The sequence below is a fragment of the Puma concolor genome, chromosome A1, assembly GCF_028749965.1.
Source record: "Puma concolor isolate L17-30 chromosome A1, mPumCon1.1.hap2, whole genome shotgun sequence".
Classification (NCBI taxonomy): Eukaryota; Metazoa; Chordata; class Mammalia; order Carnivora; family Felidae; genus Puma; species Puma concolor.
In genome coordinates, this window is record NC_141667.1 from 123,782,004 (window position 1) to 123,796,425 (window position 14,422).

The 14,422-nt window shown below is 37.6% G+C and overlaps 1 protein-coding gene across 1 annotated transcript; it reads right to left on the reverse strand.

Annotated features, from left to right (window-relative positions):
• Window positions 1-1,954: 1,954 nt before the first annotated feature.
• PCDHB1 (protocadherin beta 1) lies at window positions 1,955-9,260 on the reverse strand. The gene has a single exon (XM_086702307.1). The coding sequence runs from the start codon at window positions 9,066-9,068 to the stop codon at window positions 6,612-6,614; it is 2,457 nt and encodes an 818-aa protein (XP_086558433.1). The 5' UTR covers window positions 9,069-9,260; the 3' UTR covers window positions 1,955-6,611.
• Between the last annotated feature and the right edge of the window lie 5,162 nt (window positions 9,261-14,422).

Sequence of the window (14,422 nt, forward strand, 5' to 3'; positions counted from 1 at the left end):
CTTCGTTCACTGGTTTCTTAAATTCCGTATACGAATGAAACCATATTTGTCTTTCTCTGACTGACATATTTTGGTTAGCATTATACTCTCTAGCTCCATCCATGTTGTTGCAAATGTCAAGATTTCATTCTTTATATGGCTGAATAAATTCAAGTGTGTGTGTGAGTGTGTGTGTGTGTGTTTCACCTCTTTATCCATTCATCTATCGACAGACACTTGGACTGCTTCTAATTATTGTAAATAATGCTGCCATAAACATAGGGATGCATATATCCTTTTGAATTGGTGTTTTTGTGTTCTTTGGGTAAATTCCCAGTAGTGTGATTACTGGATCATGGAGTAGTTCTATTTTTAATTTTTTGAGGAACTTCCATGCTGTTTTCCACAGTGGCTGCACCAGTTTGCATTCCCACTAAGAGTGCATGAGGGTTCCTTTTTCTCCACATCCTTGCCAACACTTGTTTCCTATGTTTTTGATTTTAACCATTCTGACAGGTATGAGGTGATATCTCATTGTAGTTTTGACTTGTGTTTTCTTGATGATGAGTAATGCTGAGCATCTTTTTATGAGTCTTTTGGACATCTGGATGTCTTCTTTGGAGAAATATCTGTTCATGTCTTCTGCTTATTTTTTAATTGGATTATTTGTTTTTGGGGTGTTGAGTTGTGTAAATTCTTTATATATTTTGGATACTAACCCTTTATTGGATACATCATTTGCAAATGTCTTTCTCTCATTCAGTTGGTTTTCCATTAGTTTCGTTGTTTCCTCTGCTGTGCAGAAGCTTTTCAGTTTGATCTAATCCCAATAATTTATTTTTGCTTTAACTTCTTTTGCCACAGGAGATATATCTAGAAAAATGTTGCTATGGCCAATATCAGAGAAATTACTGCATGTGCTCTCTTCTTGGATTTTTATGATTTTAGGTCTTACATTTAGGTCTTTAATCCATTTTGAGTTTATTTTTCTTTACGGTGTAAGAGAGTAATCCAGTTTCATTCTTTTGCATGTAGCCATCCAGTTTTCCAAATATCATTTGTTGGACTGTCATTTTCCTATTGTGTATTCTTGTATCTTTTGTTTAAGATTAACTGACCATATAATCATGGGTTTGTTTCTGGGCTTCCCATCCTGTTCTATTCATGTATGTGTCTATTTCTGTGCCAATATCATACTGTTTTGATTATTATAGCTTTGTAGTATAACTTGAAATCTGGAATTTTGATAATTTCAGCTTTGTTTTAAAAATTTTAGGATCACTTGTTCTAGTTTTGTGAAAAATGCTGTTGGTATTTTGATAGGGATTGCATTAAATCTATAGATTGCTTTGGGTAGTATGAACCTTTTAACAATATTTTTTCTTCCAATCCATGAGAGTGGAATATCTTTCCATTTGTGTGTGTCATATCTTCAGAAATTTTTGGCAGTGGTTTTTCAACCTTTTTATCATGAGCAAGATAGACCCATTTTAGCTTCTGGCTCTAAGCAGCGACCCCAGCTTTTATTTTCCATCTTGCATGGAGAACATTTTTCTCCCAATAGCCCATCAGAGCCAAACTCATGACAACCAATGCCAGCTTCCCATCCTGTAGCTCAGAAATATAAGGGCTTCATCCTTGTTCGCTATTTTATGTTTGTTCCATTTTGTTTTACACATTTTCTAATTTTTATCTATTTTTTTGTATGTTCATGCGAGCAGGGCATGGTGCACAGAAGTATAAGCTTGCTTCACCAGCTTCAGAGAAAACTGTGTCATTTTTACTTTTTAATATTTTATTTCAGTGTTATATAAACACAACCAATACTTTAGTAATATTTTTAAGTGTTACAGAAATTGTAAATGAAGTCAAATTTTTGGTTGAAGAGTGTCTGATTAGTTGCATACTTTAATGATATTCAACTGTACAGAAAATAGGCCTTTATATAGGAGACTTACATGGATGAGTTCTGCTTCCACAAAGGAGACAAATTCATCTTTAAATAGAAACCAACACGGGCATTTGGGTGCCTCACTGGTTGAGTGTCTGACTTCGGCTCAGGTCATGATCTCGCGGTTTCTGAGTTCGAGCTCCACATAGGGCTCACTGCTGTCAGAGCAGAGCCCACTTCAGATCCTCTGTCTCCCTCTCTCTCTCTCTGCCCCTCCCCTTCTCATGCTCTCTCTCTCAAAAATAAATTTAAAAAACATTAAAAAAAAGAAACCAACAACAGCAAAATACAGAGACATTGCAGAGAAAGCAATATATTTACTTATTTTTAGGAGAATTAAATAGAACCAGACAGACCAATTCCATTTCTTGTATATCTGTATGTCTAATTTCAGCATATAAATCTATGTCTTAACTGACAACTCTATTAAACATAGCTTATAAATATATAAACATGCCCACATAATAAAATTTAAAGTTTTCATAGTTTACTGTTTATTTAGTAGTTTTATAACTGTAATGGGAATTTTAAATCAAATTAATATAATTTTTATTTGAAGTTAAAACATCATTATGAAGAAACTTTAACAAGATTTAAGAAACTTATACTTGTTTAAGATCATACAGAATATAGAGTTACAAAGAAATACTTATTTTGGCCAAATGTGTTCTATGTGGATAATTCCAGTCTTATAAATCTGCTTTTCATCCCAGATAAAAAGACTTCCTGAACAACAAAATAAATAATAATAACATTGAATTACAACCCAAATAAAAAGGTAAATATCCATGAGACTATACATAAAGAAATGACTACATAATAAGTAAATAGAGGAGAAATGACAAGATTTCCTTATAGGAGAATTTCAATTAATTAGTGTAAAAGGAATCAGGGAAATAGAAAATTACCATCCAAATGCCACAGTGTTAATTGCCATAGGAAATATCCAGCAATGGATACAAAAATTAATGGGCAAAAGTTTAAGCAGAAACATGATATTTGTATAGTTTCAAAGCGTCTCTCTCCAAGTATTTATTAATTACAAAGAGAGAAATAGTAACTTTACAGTGGAGAAACTTGACAGATATTATATTAAGCAAGTGTTGGAGATTAACATCACCTTAACACTACTGAACTGTACACTTAAAAATCTTTAACATGGTAAATTTTGTGTTATTTTTAACAATTGTTTTAAAAGATTAATGTCACCAGTCGATAGGACACATTGACATCATGTACCCCCTGATAATGATGTACTGAGAAGGATACAATATCATTTCTGCAGCATTCTTCCCAATAATGCATAGCATCAATAATCTATGGGGTGCCTGGGTGGCTTAGTTGGTTGAGTGTCCGACTTTGGCTCAGGTCATGATCTCATGATCTCATGGTTCATGGGTTCAAGCCCTGCATCGGGCTCTGCGCTGACAGCTCAGAGTCTGGAGCCTGCTTCGGATTCTGTGTCTCCTTTTCTGTCTGCCCCTCCCCCACTCACACTCTGTCTCTCTCTCAAAAATAAATAATAAACATTAAAAAAATTAAAAGGAAAATAATCTACAGAAGCCAAAGACAATCTCAAATTGAGGGACATGTTTGTTAACTAAACTTATTATGGTAATCATTTCACAATACATGTAAATCAAGTCATTATCCTGTATGCCTTGAACATATACAGTACTATATGTCAATTATATCTCAATAAAACTGAAAAAAGTTGAGGAACATTTTTACAAATAACTGACTAGTACTCTTCAAAAGTCTTGAGGTCATGAAAGACAAGGACAGGTTAAGAAACTATCATGGATGGTAGAAACTAAGGAGACATAATTAAATGTGTTGTAGGATTTTGCACTGGATCCTTGAAAAGAAAAAGGACACTAAGGAAAAAAGTGGCGAAACCTAAGTAAAGTCTGTAGTTTAGTTAATAGAATTGTACCAAGGTTAATTTCTTAATTTTGATAACTGGCAACGGTTATGTAAGATGTTAACATTAAGGGAAGCTAGGTGAAGGGAACTTTATACTACTCATGTGGTTTTGTAAGTCTAAAATTATCTCATAACAAAAAGTTTCTAAAGGGCTTAAATTCCTTATAACTTAAAACTTCCAGTATAAATGTAAGTCTATATATATTTCAAAGTTAAATAGGTTATTGAAGCAATTTGCCCAAATTAGATATTTTTAATTGAATATTTATCATGGCCTTTTTATACAAGAGCACTTTAAAGCACTTGAATTAGGTCTTTGACTAAATACATAGTTATAACGTCACTTGACATTTGAGGGAAGGTAACTGTCCTAATTATTTCCATTCTTTATTTTAATTTGCGGATGGAAATCTGACTTAATCTCAGCTGGTATATAGAGTGCTCTCCAAATTCAAATGGCTCACATCACATTCAGCAAATTGATACAGAGATGTTTTTAGTTTTTAATCATCAAGTACAATTGGAATTTTCTTAGAAACTTGAAGTCTGAATAAAAATGACAGATCATCAATTAACACAGTGGCTGTCAATCTGAAGTCAATGGCAAAAGTTTTACTGGTCTAAGGCAAAAATGAGCCCAATAATGGCATAATACGTTTTTCATAAAATGACATTTTTAGTTTAGAGGACAGTTTCCTTTATTGGATCACTGTATTATCATTTTTACATTAAAATGCCATTTCCTTTGTGAAATAATGTTACAAATTAATAGTGTTTGTTTTGTTTTAATTATTTTTCCATACATGGAAAAAGAAAAAGTTGACAAATCTATATTTTCCATCCATTTTGTGTATTTGTGTATGTGAACTTTACTATTTGAAATTCAAAGTCTTAGGGGCACCTGGTTGGCTCAGTCAGTTAAGCGTGGACTCTGGATTTCAACTCAGGTCATGATCTCACAGTTCATGAGTTCGAGCCCCGCATTAGGCATTGTGCTAATGGTGGGGAGCCTACTTGAGATTCTCTCTCTCTCCCTTTCTCTCTGCCCGCTCTCTCAAAATAAATAAACTTAAAAAAAATGAAATTCAAAGTCTTAAAATCACCATTCTATACAATTTTCTTTCCTTATTCTTACCATCAAGCCAGAGTCTTGCCATTGATTATGGTCACATCATGAAATGTAATCAAATACAGTTAATCCATGACAATTATTTAATCAAATGCAGTTAACCCAGAGGCTTTTAGTTAATAATGTTTTAACTAATTACTATTTACCCAAAAAAGAATTCTATCTTCTTTCTCACTTAAGGCCTCTGATTTCAGCATACCTTAACAATCCTAACCTAAATATACTGAAACACTATTCCATGTTTTGTTCAAGAAAGACCTTTACTCCAAATGAGCAGATTATAACATGATTTATGGAAAACAGTTAATATTAATAAAAAAGACAATTCATTGGTATTCCACATTTGATTTATCCATTCTCAAAATATTAAGGAAAATACTGAAGGCAGACATAGGTTATACCAGTTCTGCCCTAAGCATTTCTAACATTTTAAAAATACCTTATCACTAAATTTTAGTATATCTTGGTCACCAGGTAGACAGCCAGATAGTACCATTCGGAGTCAGTCATGATTCTATGAATGAAGCTTATATCAATGAATATGATTTAAGAAGTATTTTAAGAGATACTTCTGTACCCTAAGAAATCCAGGTACAAATATTGTGCTCTCCTGTACAGGACATATCCTCATGGGTCTGAGTTTACACACATTTAAATAAAATAAGGCACATGATTAAAGTGTCATTAAAGCAAACTTTAAAAAAAACTTTTAAGGCAAGTTAGTATGGTTAGCATCATTGAAATATGTTAACATTTTAATATTGGTTTTTTTATTTTAGAATGAGAGAAATTAAAATAGCTTATGAAGGCAAAACCATGATAATCCAAAAAAAAGCCTAACTTCTTTCATGATTCCATTTCATTTTATGAATGATTTGCTAGGAAGTACCTTTCTTCTGTTTCCATGACATCACTTCAGAATCCTCAGAAGCGAAAATGGCCTAAAATCCAATCTGGTAATATCTGAAAATGTATCTTTTCTTAAGGCCACTTAATTGGTATTATCACTTTTTCCTTTAATATCTTTTATTTTGATAGCATTTGTTAACGACAATAAGCCTTACTGATTTTTTTCCCCTCATCTACCTTTTATTCTCCACATTCAAATAACTGTTCTCTGATAAGTAAGGGATAGACACCTGTATACAAAGAGAGGTTTCGGCTTGCCTAAGGCCTAAACGACCATTAAGAAATCCCATCTAACTTAATTTTGGAGAACATTCCTGAACTGAATCTCTTTAGTCTTTCTACCCTTACTCACATTCTCAAATAAGTCAATTCTTTTTTTTTCTTTACCTTTCCTTTTACCTGATTATCTATGAGGACCATTCACCAGGCATTTGGGTCCTTATGATTCAAAGATGATCTCCACTTACTAAGGAATAAAAATCTAGAAATTTCTGAGTAATGATAAGCTATATATCTGTTTCTCAAACCTAACTGCTTCCTGATGTATCAAAACTAGAAGCTAGTTTTCTTCCCCATGCATACATAACTGTCCACTAGAAAACAATTTAAAGGCAAAATAACAGGATATCTCTGTGGAACTAAGCATTTCCAGGTCCAGAACTAATGAACTTCCAGAGGACACATGAATAATGATTACTTATAGCTCATGAGCAAGAACTACATATAGTCATCAGGTACTTGGCCATGGCCCTCTGACCCCCGAGACCTATTCCTACCAGAATCTGGGGGTAAGCTGGAGCCAGCCTCTGTTTTTGCCTCTCCAGTGCCATGTGGGAAGGGGAAGTTGGGCATAAAGCGCTTAAGGAACCGAAACTCACTATTGCCAGTGCCAGTGGCCGAGCACATTTCATAGGGACATGGCTGAGATAAAGATCCATTGGCTCCTTCTTGTACCAAGTTGTTAGGGAAATTACAGTCATCATAGAAATGCTCTTGAACTGTGCACTTTTCTCTATATTTAACCTTCTGGTAGATGTGTATAACAAAGATCACTGTGACAGAGAGGAGAAAGAGAAAGGAAAGCACAGCCAGAGAAATGACCAAATATTTAGTGGATGGATTTACCCTTGTAGGATGCTTGGATGGATCCCGAAACTGTAGATAGGGCTCAGAAAACCCATCTACCAGCAAAATGTTGAGTGAGGCAGTAGTGGAAAGAGCTGGTTGGCCATGATCCTGAACAAGAATTGTAAGTTTCTGAACCACGGGGTCTCTTTCAGCTATCTGCCGCAGTGTACGGATTTCCCCATTTTGTTGTTGAACAGAGAATAACCCAGTGTCAGTGGCCTTAAGGAGATGATATGAAAGCCAAGAATTCTGACCTGAGTCACCGTCCACAGCCACTACCTTGGTCACCAGGTAGCCTGTCTCTGCAGACCTGGGCACTAGGTCATTGCAGGGCAAGGTGCCATTCTGCAGTGGGTACAAGATCATTGGGCGGTTGTCATTGTCATCCAGAACAACCACTCTGACAGTAACCTGGCTACTCAGTGACAGGAAGCCCCCATCAGTTGCCTTTACCACAAACTGAAATTTTTGAATGGCCTCATAATCCATGGTTCTCAGTGCATAGAGCTTCCCATTGTCTGAATTTATGGAGATGTAAGCAAAGACTGATAAATCTCCACTTTCTGGAGGAAGCAGAGTATATGTTACTTGGGCATTCTCACCCAAATCTAGATCCTCAGCATGAACTTTGCCAATAAAAATTGCAGGGCTGTTGTTTTCTCGAACAGTCAAAATGTATGAGTCTTCCTGAAATATTGGGGGATTGTCATTAATGTCAGATATTAGCACCTCAATCACAGTTTCTGTGAACAGACTGGGTGGCCCAGTATCCATGGCAACAACTGTGATATTGTAGCCTGAGACCTCTTCCCGATCCAAGACTCTGTCAGTAACCAGAGAGTAAGAATTCCGGAAAGTAGGTTTGACTGCAAAGGGAAGGTCTTCTCTGAGGAAGCAGATGATTTTTCCTCCCACTCGAATGTCCCGGTCTCGGATAGAGAAAAGGGCCACTACAGTCTCTAATGGGGAGTCCTCAGGGAGAGGGCTGGACACAGAGGAGATTGTCACTTCAGGAGGATTGTCATTAACATCCACCACTTCCACCAGGACTTTGCTGTGGGCAGAGAGGCCCCCTCCATCGGTGGCTTGAATGTCAATATCATATGTTTCAATTGCTTCAAAATCTAGGGGCCCTCTTAGTCGAACATCCCCAGTCTGCGAATCAATCTGAAACGTCTGGAGAATTGCTTCTGGGTTTTGAGATAAGGAATAAGTTATATCCTTGTTGGAGCCCTCATCCAGGTCTGTGGCACTCACAGTGACCACCAAAGAACCATTGGCACTATTTTCTAGTACCTGAGCACGGTACACCAATCTGGAGAACTGAGGCACGTGGTCATTGACGTCCAGAACGACCACACGGATGTGAGCGATGCCAGATTTGGGAGGGGACCCGCCATCCACCGCTGTAATTGTCAAGTTGACTTCAGGCTGCTCCTCTCTGTCCAGGGGCTTATCCAGCACCAGCTCAGCGTATTTGGGCCCATGGCTGCGAAAGCGGGTATGCAGGTGGAAATACTTGTTGGGGCTTAAGGTGTAGTTTTGGAGACCATTGAGGCCCACGTCCAGATCCTGGGCACTCTGCAGAGGAAAACGTGAACCCAAGGGGGTACTCTCCGGAATCTTTAAAAGCGGCTCCTTGTTTAGGAAAATCGGGGCATTGTCATTGATATCAAATACCCTGACCTCGACACGAAAGGACTGCAGTGGCTCCACCAAGACTATTTCAAAATGCAGAACACACGGGTCAGCTTTGCCACAGAGTGACTCCCTATCCAGTTTCTCCTTCACGAACAGATCCCCTGTCTTGCGGTGGAGCCGGAAGTGCACTTTGTTGCCCTCGGAAACCAGCCGCGCCCCGCGCGCAGCCAGCTTCCCTACCTCCAGCCCCAGGTCCTTAGCCACATTAGCCACAAACGAACCGCTCTCCATCTCTTCTGCCACGGAGTAGCGGATGGTTGCTGCACTTCCCACAGATATGCACACAAAAAAGAGAAGAGACCCTACTTGCCTGTTCTGCATGAGCTTTCTGTGCGCAACCGCCATCCGGTCTCGCAAGCGCACTCTCTGCAGCAGCCGCCACCTGTTGCGGGTATACTTCACTTTTCTGCCCACAGATTCTTGGAACTGCTGCTCTCGGCTTTGCTCCTCTGTAACCGCAGCACCGGGCTAGCAAAGCCCGGTAAGCTGTTTTGCACTTGGAAGAAAATTTGCATTGAGCAACTCAACTCCCCAGTCTATCCAGTGTATTAATAGATATGTTCTCATTCTGGAGAGTTAGGCAGAGAATGAAAGTTGTTGCCAAAGCAACGCAGAGTCTTTAATTCCCTTTCAGAAAAAAAGTCCTTGGGAATTAAGAAGCCAATGAGGATAGTCACTTAAGCTGAAGTCACCAATCTGGGAGCCGGCTGGGGCTGCTGCAGCAACCGGCAAACAGCCAGGAGTAAGCAAGCTACCTTGCTTGTCCAGAGATCAAGGGAGAGTCAAAAAGGCAGCTCTTTTTGCCCACGGGTCCTGTCCCTGTGTTTTAATAAAATCACCTATTTTGTACCAAAAAAGGTGGGGGGGGGGTGGGGAGTAAAAAAGATCCTGCAGTGTCTTTTGGAGCCAGATGGAAGTCAGGCAGGGGCAGGGGTTTGGAGAAAGTGGTCAGCAGGAAAAAGAAAGGGGACAGACAGAGGTTTTTCTTTCAGGAACCTGGTGTCCAGTAGGTACACTGATAGGAGAACTGGCCAACTAGGCTCTTGATATGCACAAATCCATTCCTTTCCTAGAACCCTCACCCTCAAGAAGCAGTTGGCTTGGCACTTAGGATTATAATGATAGTAATATTTACTGGGTATGGTTTCTATATAGCACTGGGACTGTGTTAAATGGTTTACATGCATTATTTAATCCTTGCAACAGCTGTATTAAGTACACATTATTTCTTTAACATTTTTTAATGTTTATTTTTGAGAGAGAGAGAGAGAGAGAAACTGTGAGTGAAAGAGAAGAGACATAGAATCCAAAGCAGGCTCCAGGCTCTGTGCTGTGGGAACAGAGGCCAACACGCGGCTCGAACCCACAAAATGCGAGATCATGACCTGAACCCAAGTCCGTGTGCTTAACCGACTGAGCCACCCAGGTGCCCCTCTTTTTTTTTTTTAAAGACAAAGAAACAGACTGGAGAAGTTATGTCACTCTTCCAAGACCCCCTGCCTCATAAGGATTAGAGAAAGAATTCAGTTTAATTTTGTCTGACTCCAGAGTCTCTGCTCTTAATCAGTATATTACGGTGTTTCCCAATAACACAATGGATAAATGAAATGAAAATGTTTGGCTTTGGATTTGAAAGGAAATGAAATAACAGACTACTTAAATATATTGAAAATGACCTGATAGAAATTTGGGGGATACTTGTTCAGAGTTTCTTTTACAATCATTAGATCATAGAATGTTTAAGAATGATGAACCAACTCAAAAAAGATAGGGTCCAATACTCCCCTCGATTTTTTTAAAGATTAAGAAACTAAGGCCCAAATGATGAAATTACTTGCCCAGTTCATACAGCTACTCCTGGCAGTAGGAACTAGAACCTGTCTTTTGACACTCTCATCTCATGTCCATCAAAAGCATTTGGTGAGTCCCCATTTGTGCTCAGCATTTTCTATGCTAGGTGCTATAGAAAGAGTCACTGCCACTTATGAGAAATCTAAACCATATTTTCCAAATGAGAAAAAAAATGACTGAAAAGTGTATATAATGTTATTGACATCCTGACATGAAGGAGTTAATGGATCCCCCAATCTCCATTACCTAAATTAATCTCTAGCTTAAGTGTGCAGCCCTAAACAGTTTAATTTTGCCTCTTTAAAAAACTGTATATAGGGGTGCCTGGGTCACTTAGTTAAGCTTCCGACTTCAGCTCAGGTCATGATCTCACGGTTCGTGGGTTTGAGCCCCGCATCAGGCTCTATGCTGACAGCTCAGAGCCTGGAGCCTGCTTCTGATTCTGTGTCTCCCTCTCTCTCTGCCCCTCCCCTGCTCACACTGTCTCTCTCTGTCTCTCAAAAATAAATAAATGTAAAAAAAAACTGTGTATAAAAGTACATACAATAAAATCTACAGAAGGTAATATTTTCACTATGCCCTTAACATATGCCCTTAAAAAAACCCTTAACAGGGGCGCCTGGGTGGCGCAGTCGGTTAAGCGTTCGACTTCAGCCAGGTCACGATCTCACGGTCCATGAGTTCGAGCCCCGCATCAGGCTCTGGGCTGATGGCTCAGGGCCTGGAGCCTGTGTCCAATTCTGTGTCTCCCTCTCTCTCTGCCCCCCCTCCCCGTTCATGCTCTGTCTCTCTCTGTCCCAAAAAAAAAAAAAAAAAAAAAAGTTGAAAAAAAAATTAAAAAAAAAAAAACAAACCCTTAACATTTATGATGAGTAATCTTTTAAGTCTAGTTTCTTTCCCTCATTATTTAGCTCCATGTGAGACTGACATTTTTGTGTTTAGTTCTTGTTCACCCATTTCCATTGCTGTATAGAATTCCAGAGTATTGTCAATACCCTTTGGCCACAGAGCATCAGGAACACACCTGTAGTTGAAAAGAGCTGTATTTTCTGACTCCAACAAGGGAGATTGCATACCACAGAGAATCATGGGGAATCACAGTAAGAGGGTGTCGGAAAGGACTTAGAGTATTTAGTCTTGTGCAAGGTGATCTGGGGTGCTATGAAGAAGGACTTTACTCTGGATGGGATGCTATAAGCAATGGAGTTGATACTATAGTTGGGTGTATTAATAATTCTTATAATTATCTTATATCTTATATAATTCTTATATCTTCTCTATAATTCTTACATAGAAAAGCAGAAAGGAGAAGGTATATCTGTGATTGGCAAACAAGCTGTGACTGGTAAATCATTTTAGCACAGAGGGATATTTGATCATTTTTGTGGACTGGACAGTGTTCTTTTCTGTCTATATTCAGGCATGATTAAGGTGTGTTCTTGTTTTAATTTTGATCTATCACATTACACAGCCTCGTGTAATGCTGGTGTTCTATGAAATTGTTTTCGTTCAACAGGAGAACACCATGGCCCAGCCTGGAGTATCAGGGCTGCTAGCAGTCAGGCATTGCTTTTGTCTTTTTCAGTATGAGTGCAGCAAAACTCATTTACTCATTCTATTGTTCTACTATTCACAGCAGCGTGCCCTTCTATATGTCACCTTGTAGACTTGTGTACATAATTTGGGGGAGGGGACATATACCTAGAAGAGGCATTGATGTCATAGGGTATGTTCTTTTTCGCTTTACTTCATATTGCCAAACTGCTAAGAGGTTGTACCAATTTATACTCTCATCAGCAGTGTAACCTCCAGCTGTGCAAATTCTTACCAACACCTAGCATTACTCATCTTTTAAAGTTTAACCATTCTTGCTCTCCCAGTGTGGGTTTAATTGCATTTCTCTGATGATTAATTACTGATGAGGCAGGGCACTATGTAATATGTCTTTAGTCACCTGGTTATCCTTTGGGTGGGGGGACGGTTGTTCAGTTCTCTTGCCCAGTTTTTACATTGAATCTCTTATCTTTTTTCTATTGATTTGTAACTCTTCATATATTCTGAATATGAATCCTGAATATCTCTTTATAAGAAAATGAGACATATTTACCCTTAGTTGATATATATCTACAGAATTTTTGTTTAAAAAGGCAATATTTCTCCCAGTGTTTCACACATTATGTGAAAACTTATGGCCTCCTAGGGAATCTTTTCAAAAACTGAGATACAATTGACATGCAACATTATATTAGTTTCAGGTGTACAACATAATGATTCGGTATTTGTATGATTATGAAATGATCACCCCAGTCAGTCTAGTCAACATCTATCACCATATGGAGTTACAATTTTTTTTTTGTAATGAGAACTTTTAAAAATTTATTTTAATTCCAGCCAACAGTTATATTAGTTTCAGGTGTACAATATAGTGATCCAACAATTCCATACATCACCTGGTGCTGAGAACTGTTTTACCATGCAAAGTAAAATACGTTTACTTGCCATCTTTAATTCTTGTTAGGTGAAGTGTCTGTTAAGGTCTTTGACTCAACATTTAGTTTGTTTATTTTCTTGTTGAGTTTTAAGAATTTTTTGTATATTTTAAATATATATTAATCTTGCTTATTTATCAGATATGTCTCTTGCAAATATTTTCTCCTAACTTGTGATGTGTGTTTTTGTTCTCTTGAAATTGTCTTTCACAGATAAGAAATTTTTAATTTTAACGAAGTCAAGCTAATCAAGTATTTCTTTCATGGATCATGCCTTTGGTATTGTACCTAAAAATTTATCTCCACGCTCAAGTTCATCTAGATTTTCTCCTATCTTCTAAGAGTCTTATTGTTTTCTGTTTCTATTTTACTGTAAGATCCAGCAGTTGCTCTCCTTGTTATTTACCCAAAAGATATGAAAACTAAGGTCCATGCAAAGCTCTGCACACAGAGGTTTAGAACAGCTTTATTCATAATTGCCAGAGCTTGGAAGAAACCAAGATGGCTTTTATCCTTTTTTGAGATAATCTGTGAAGAGTATAAGGTCTATGTCTAGAATTATTTTTTGCTTGTCAATGGCCCGCTGTTACAGCACTCTTTTTTGAAAAGACCATGTTTTTTTTCAATTGCATAGCCTTTGCTCCTTTGTCGAATATCAGTTGACTATTTTTATGTGGGTCTATTTCCGGGCTTTCTATTCTAGTCTGTTTGTCTATTACTTTGCCAATACCACGGTGGCTTGATCAGTGTAGCTTTATAATAAGTCTTGAAGTTAGGCAGTGTCAGTCCTCTGACTTTGTTCTTTTTCAATATTGTGGGGGCTCTTCTGGGTCTTTTACCTCTCCATATAAACTTAGAATCAGTTTGTCAATATCCACAGAATATCTGTTTGGGATTTTTATTTGGATTACATTGATTACACATCAAGTTGGGAAGAACGGACTTCTTGACAATATTGAGTCTTCCTATCCATGAACATGGAATATCTCTCCATTTATTTAGTTCTTTGATTTATTTCATCAGAGTTTTATAGTTTTATAGATCTTGTACATATTTAGGCTTAGGTTTATACCAAAGTGTTCCATTTTTTCAGGGGTACTAATGTAAGTGGTATTGTGTTTTAAATTTTAAAATCCACTTCTTCATTACTGGTATATAGGAAAATGATTGACTTTTGTATATGAACATCATATGCTGCAACATTGCTATAACTGCTTATTAGTTCAGGAGTTTTCTTTTAATTGAGTCTTTCAGATTTTCTATATACATTATCATGTAATCTGTAAACAAGGTGGTTTTTTTCTTCCTTCCCAATCAGTACACCTTTTGTTTCCTTTTCCAGTGCAATGTTTAAAAGTA

Coding starts and splice junctions, on each gene's coding strand:
- PCDHB1 (XM_086702307.1), bottom strand. CDS start 9,068: ATGGCGGTTGCGCACAGAAAGCTCATGCAGAACAGGCAAGTAGGGTCT.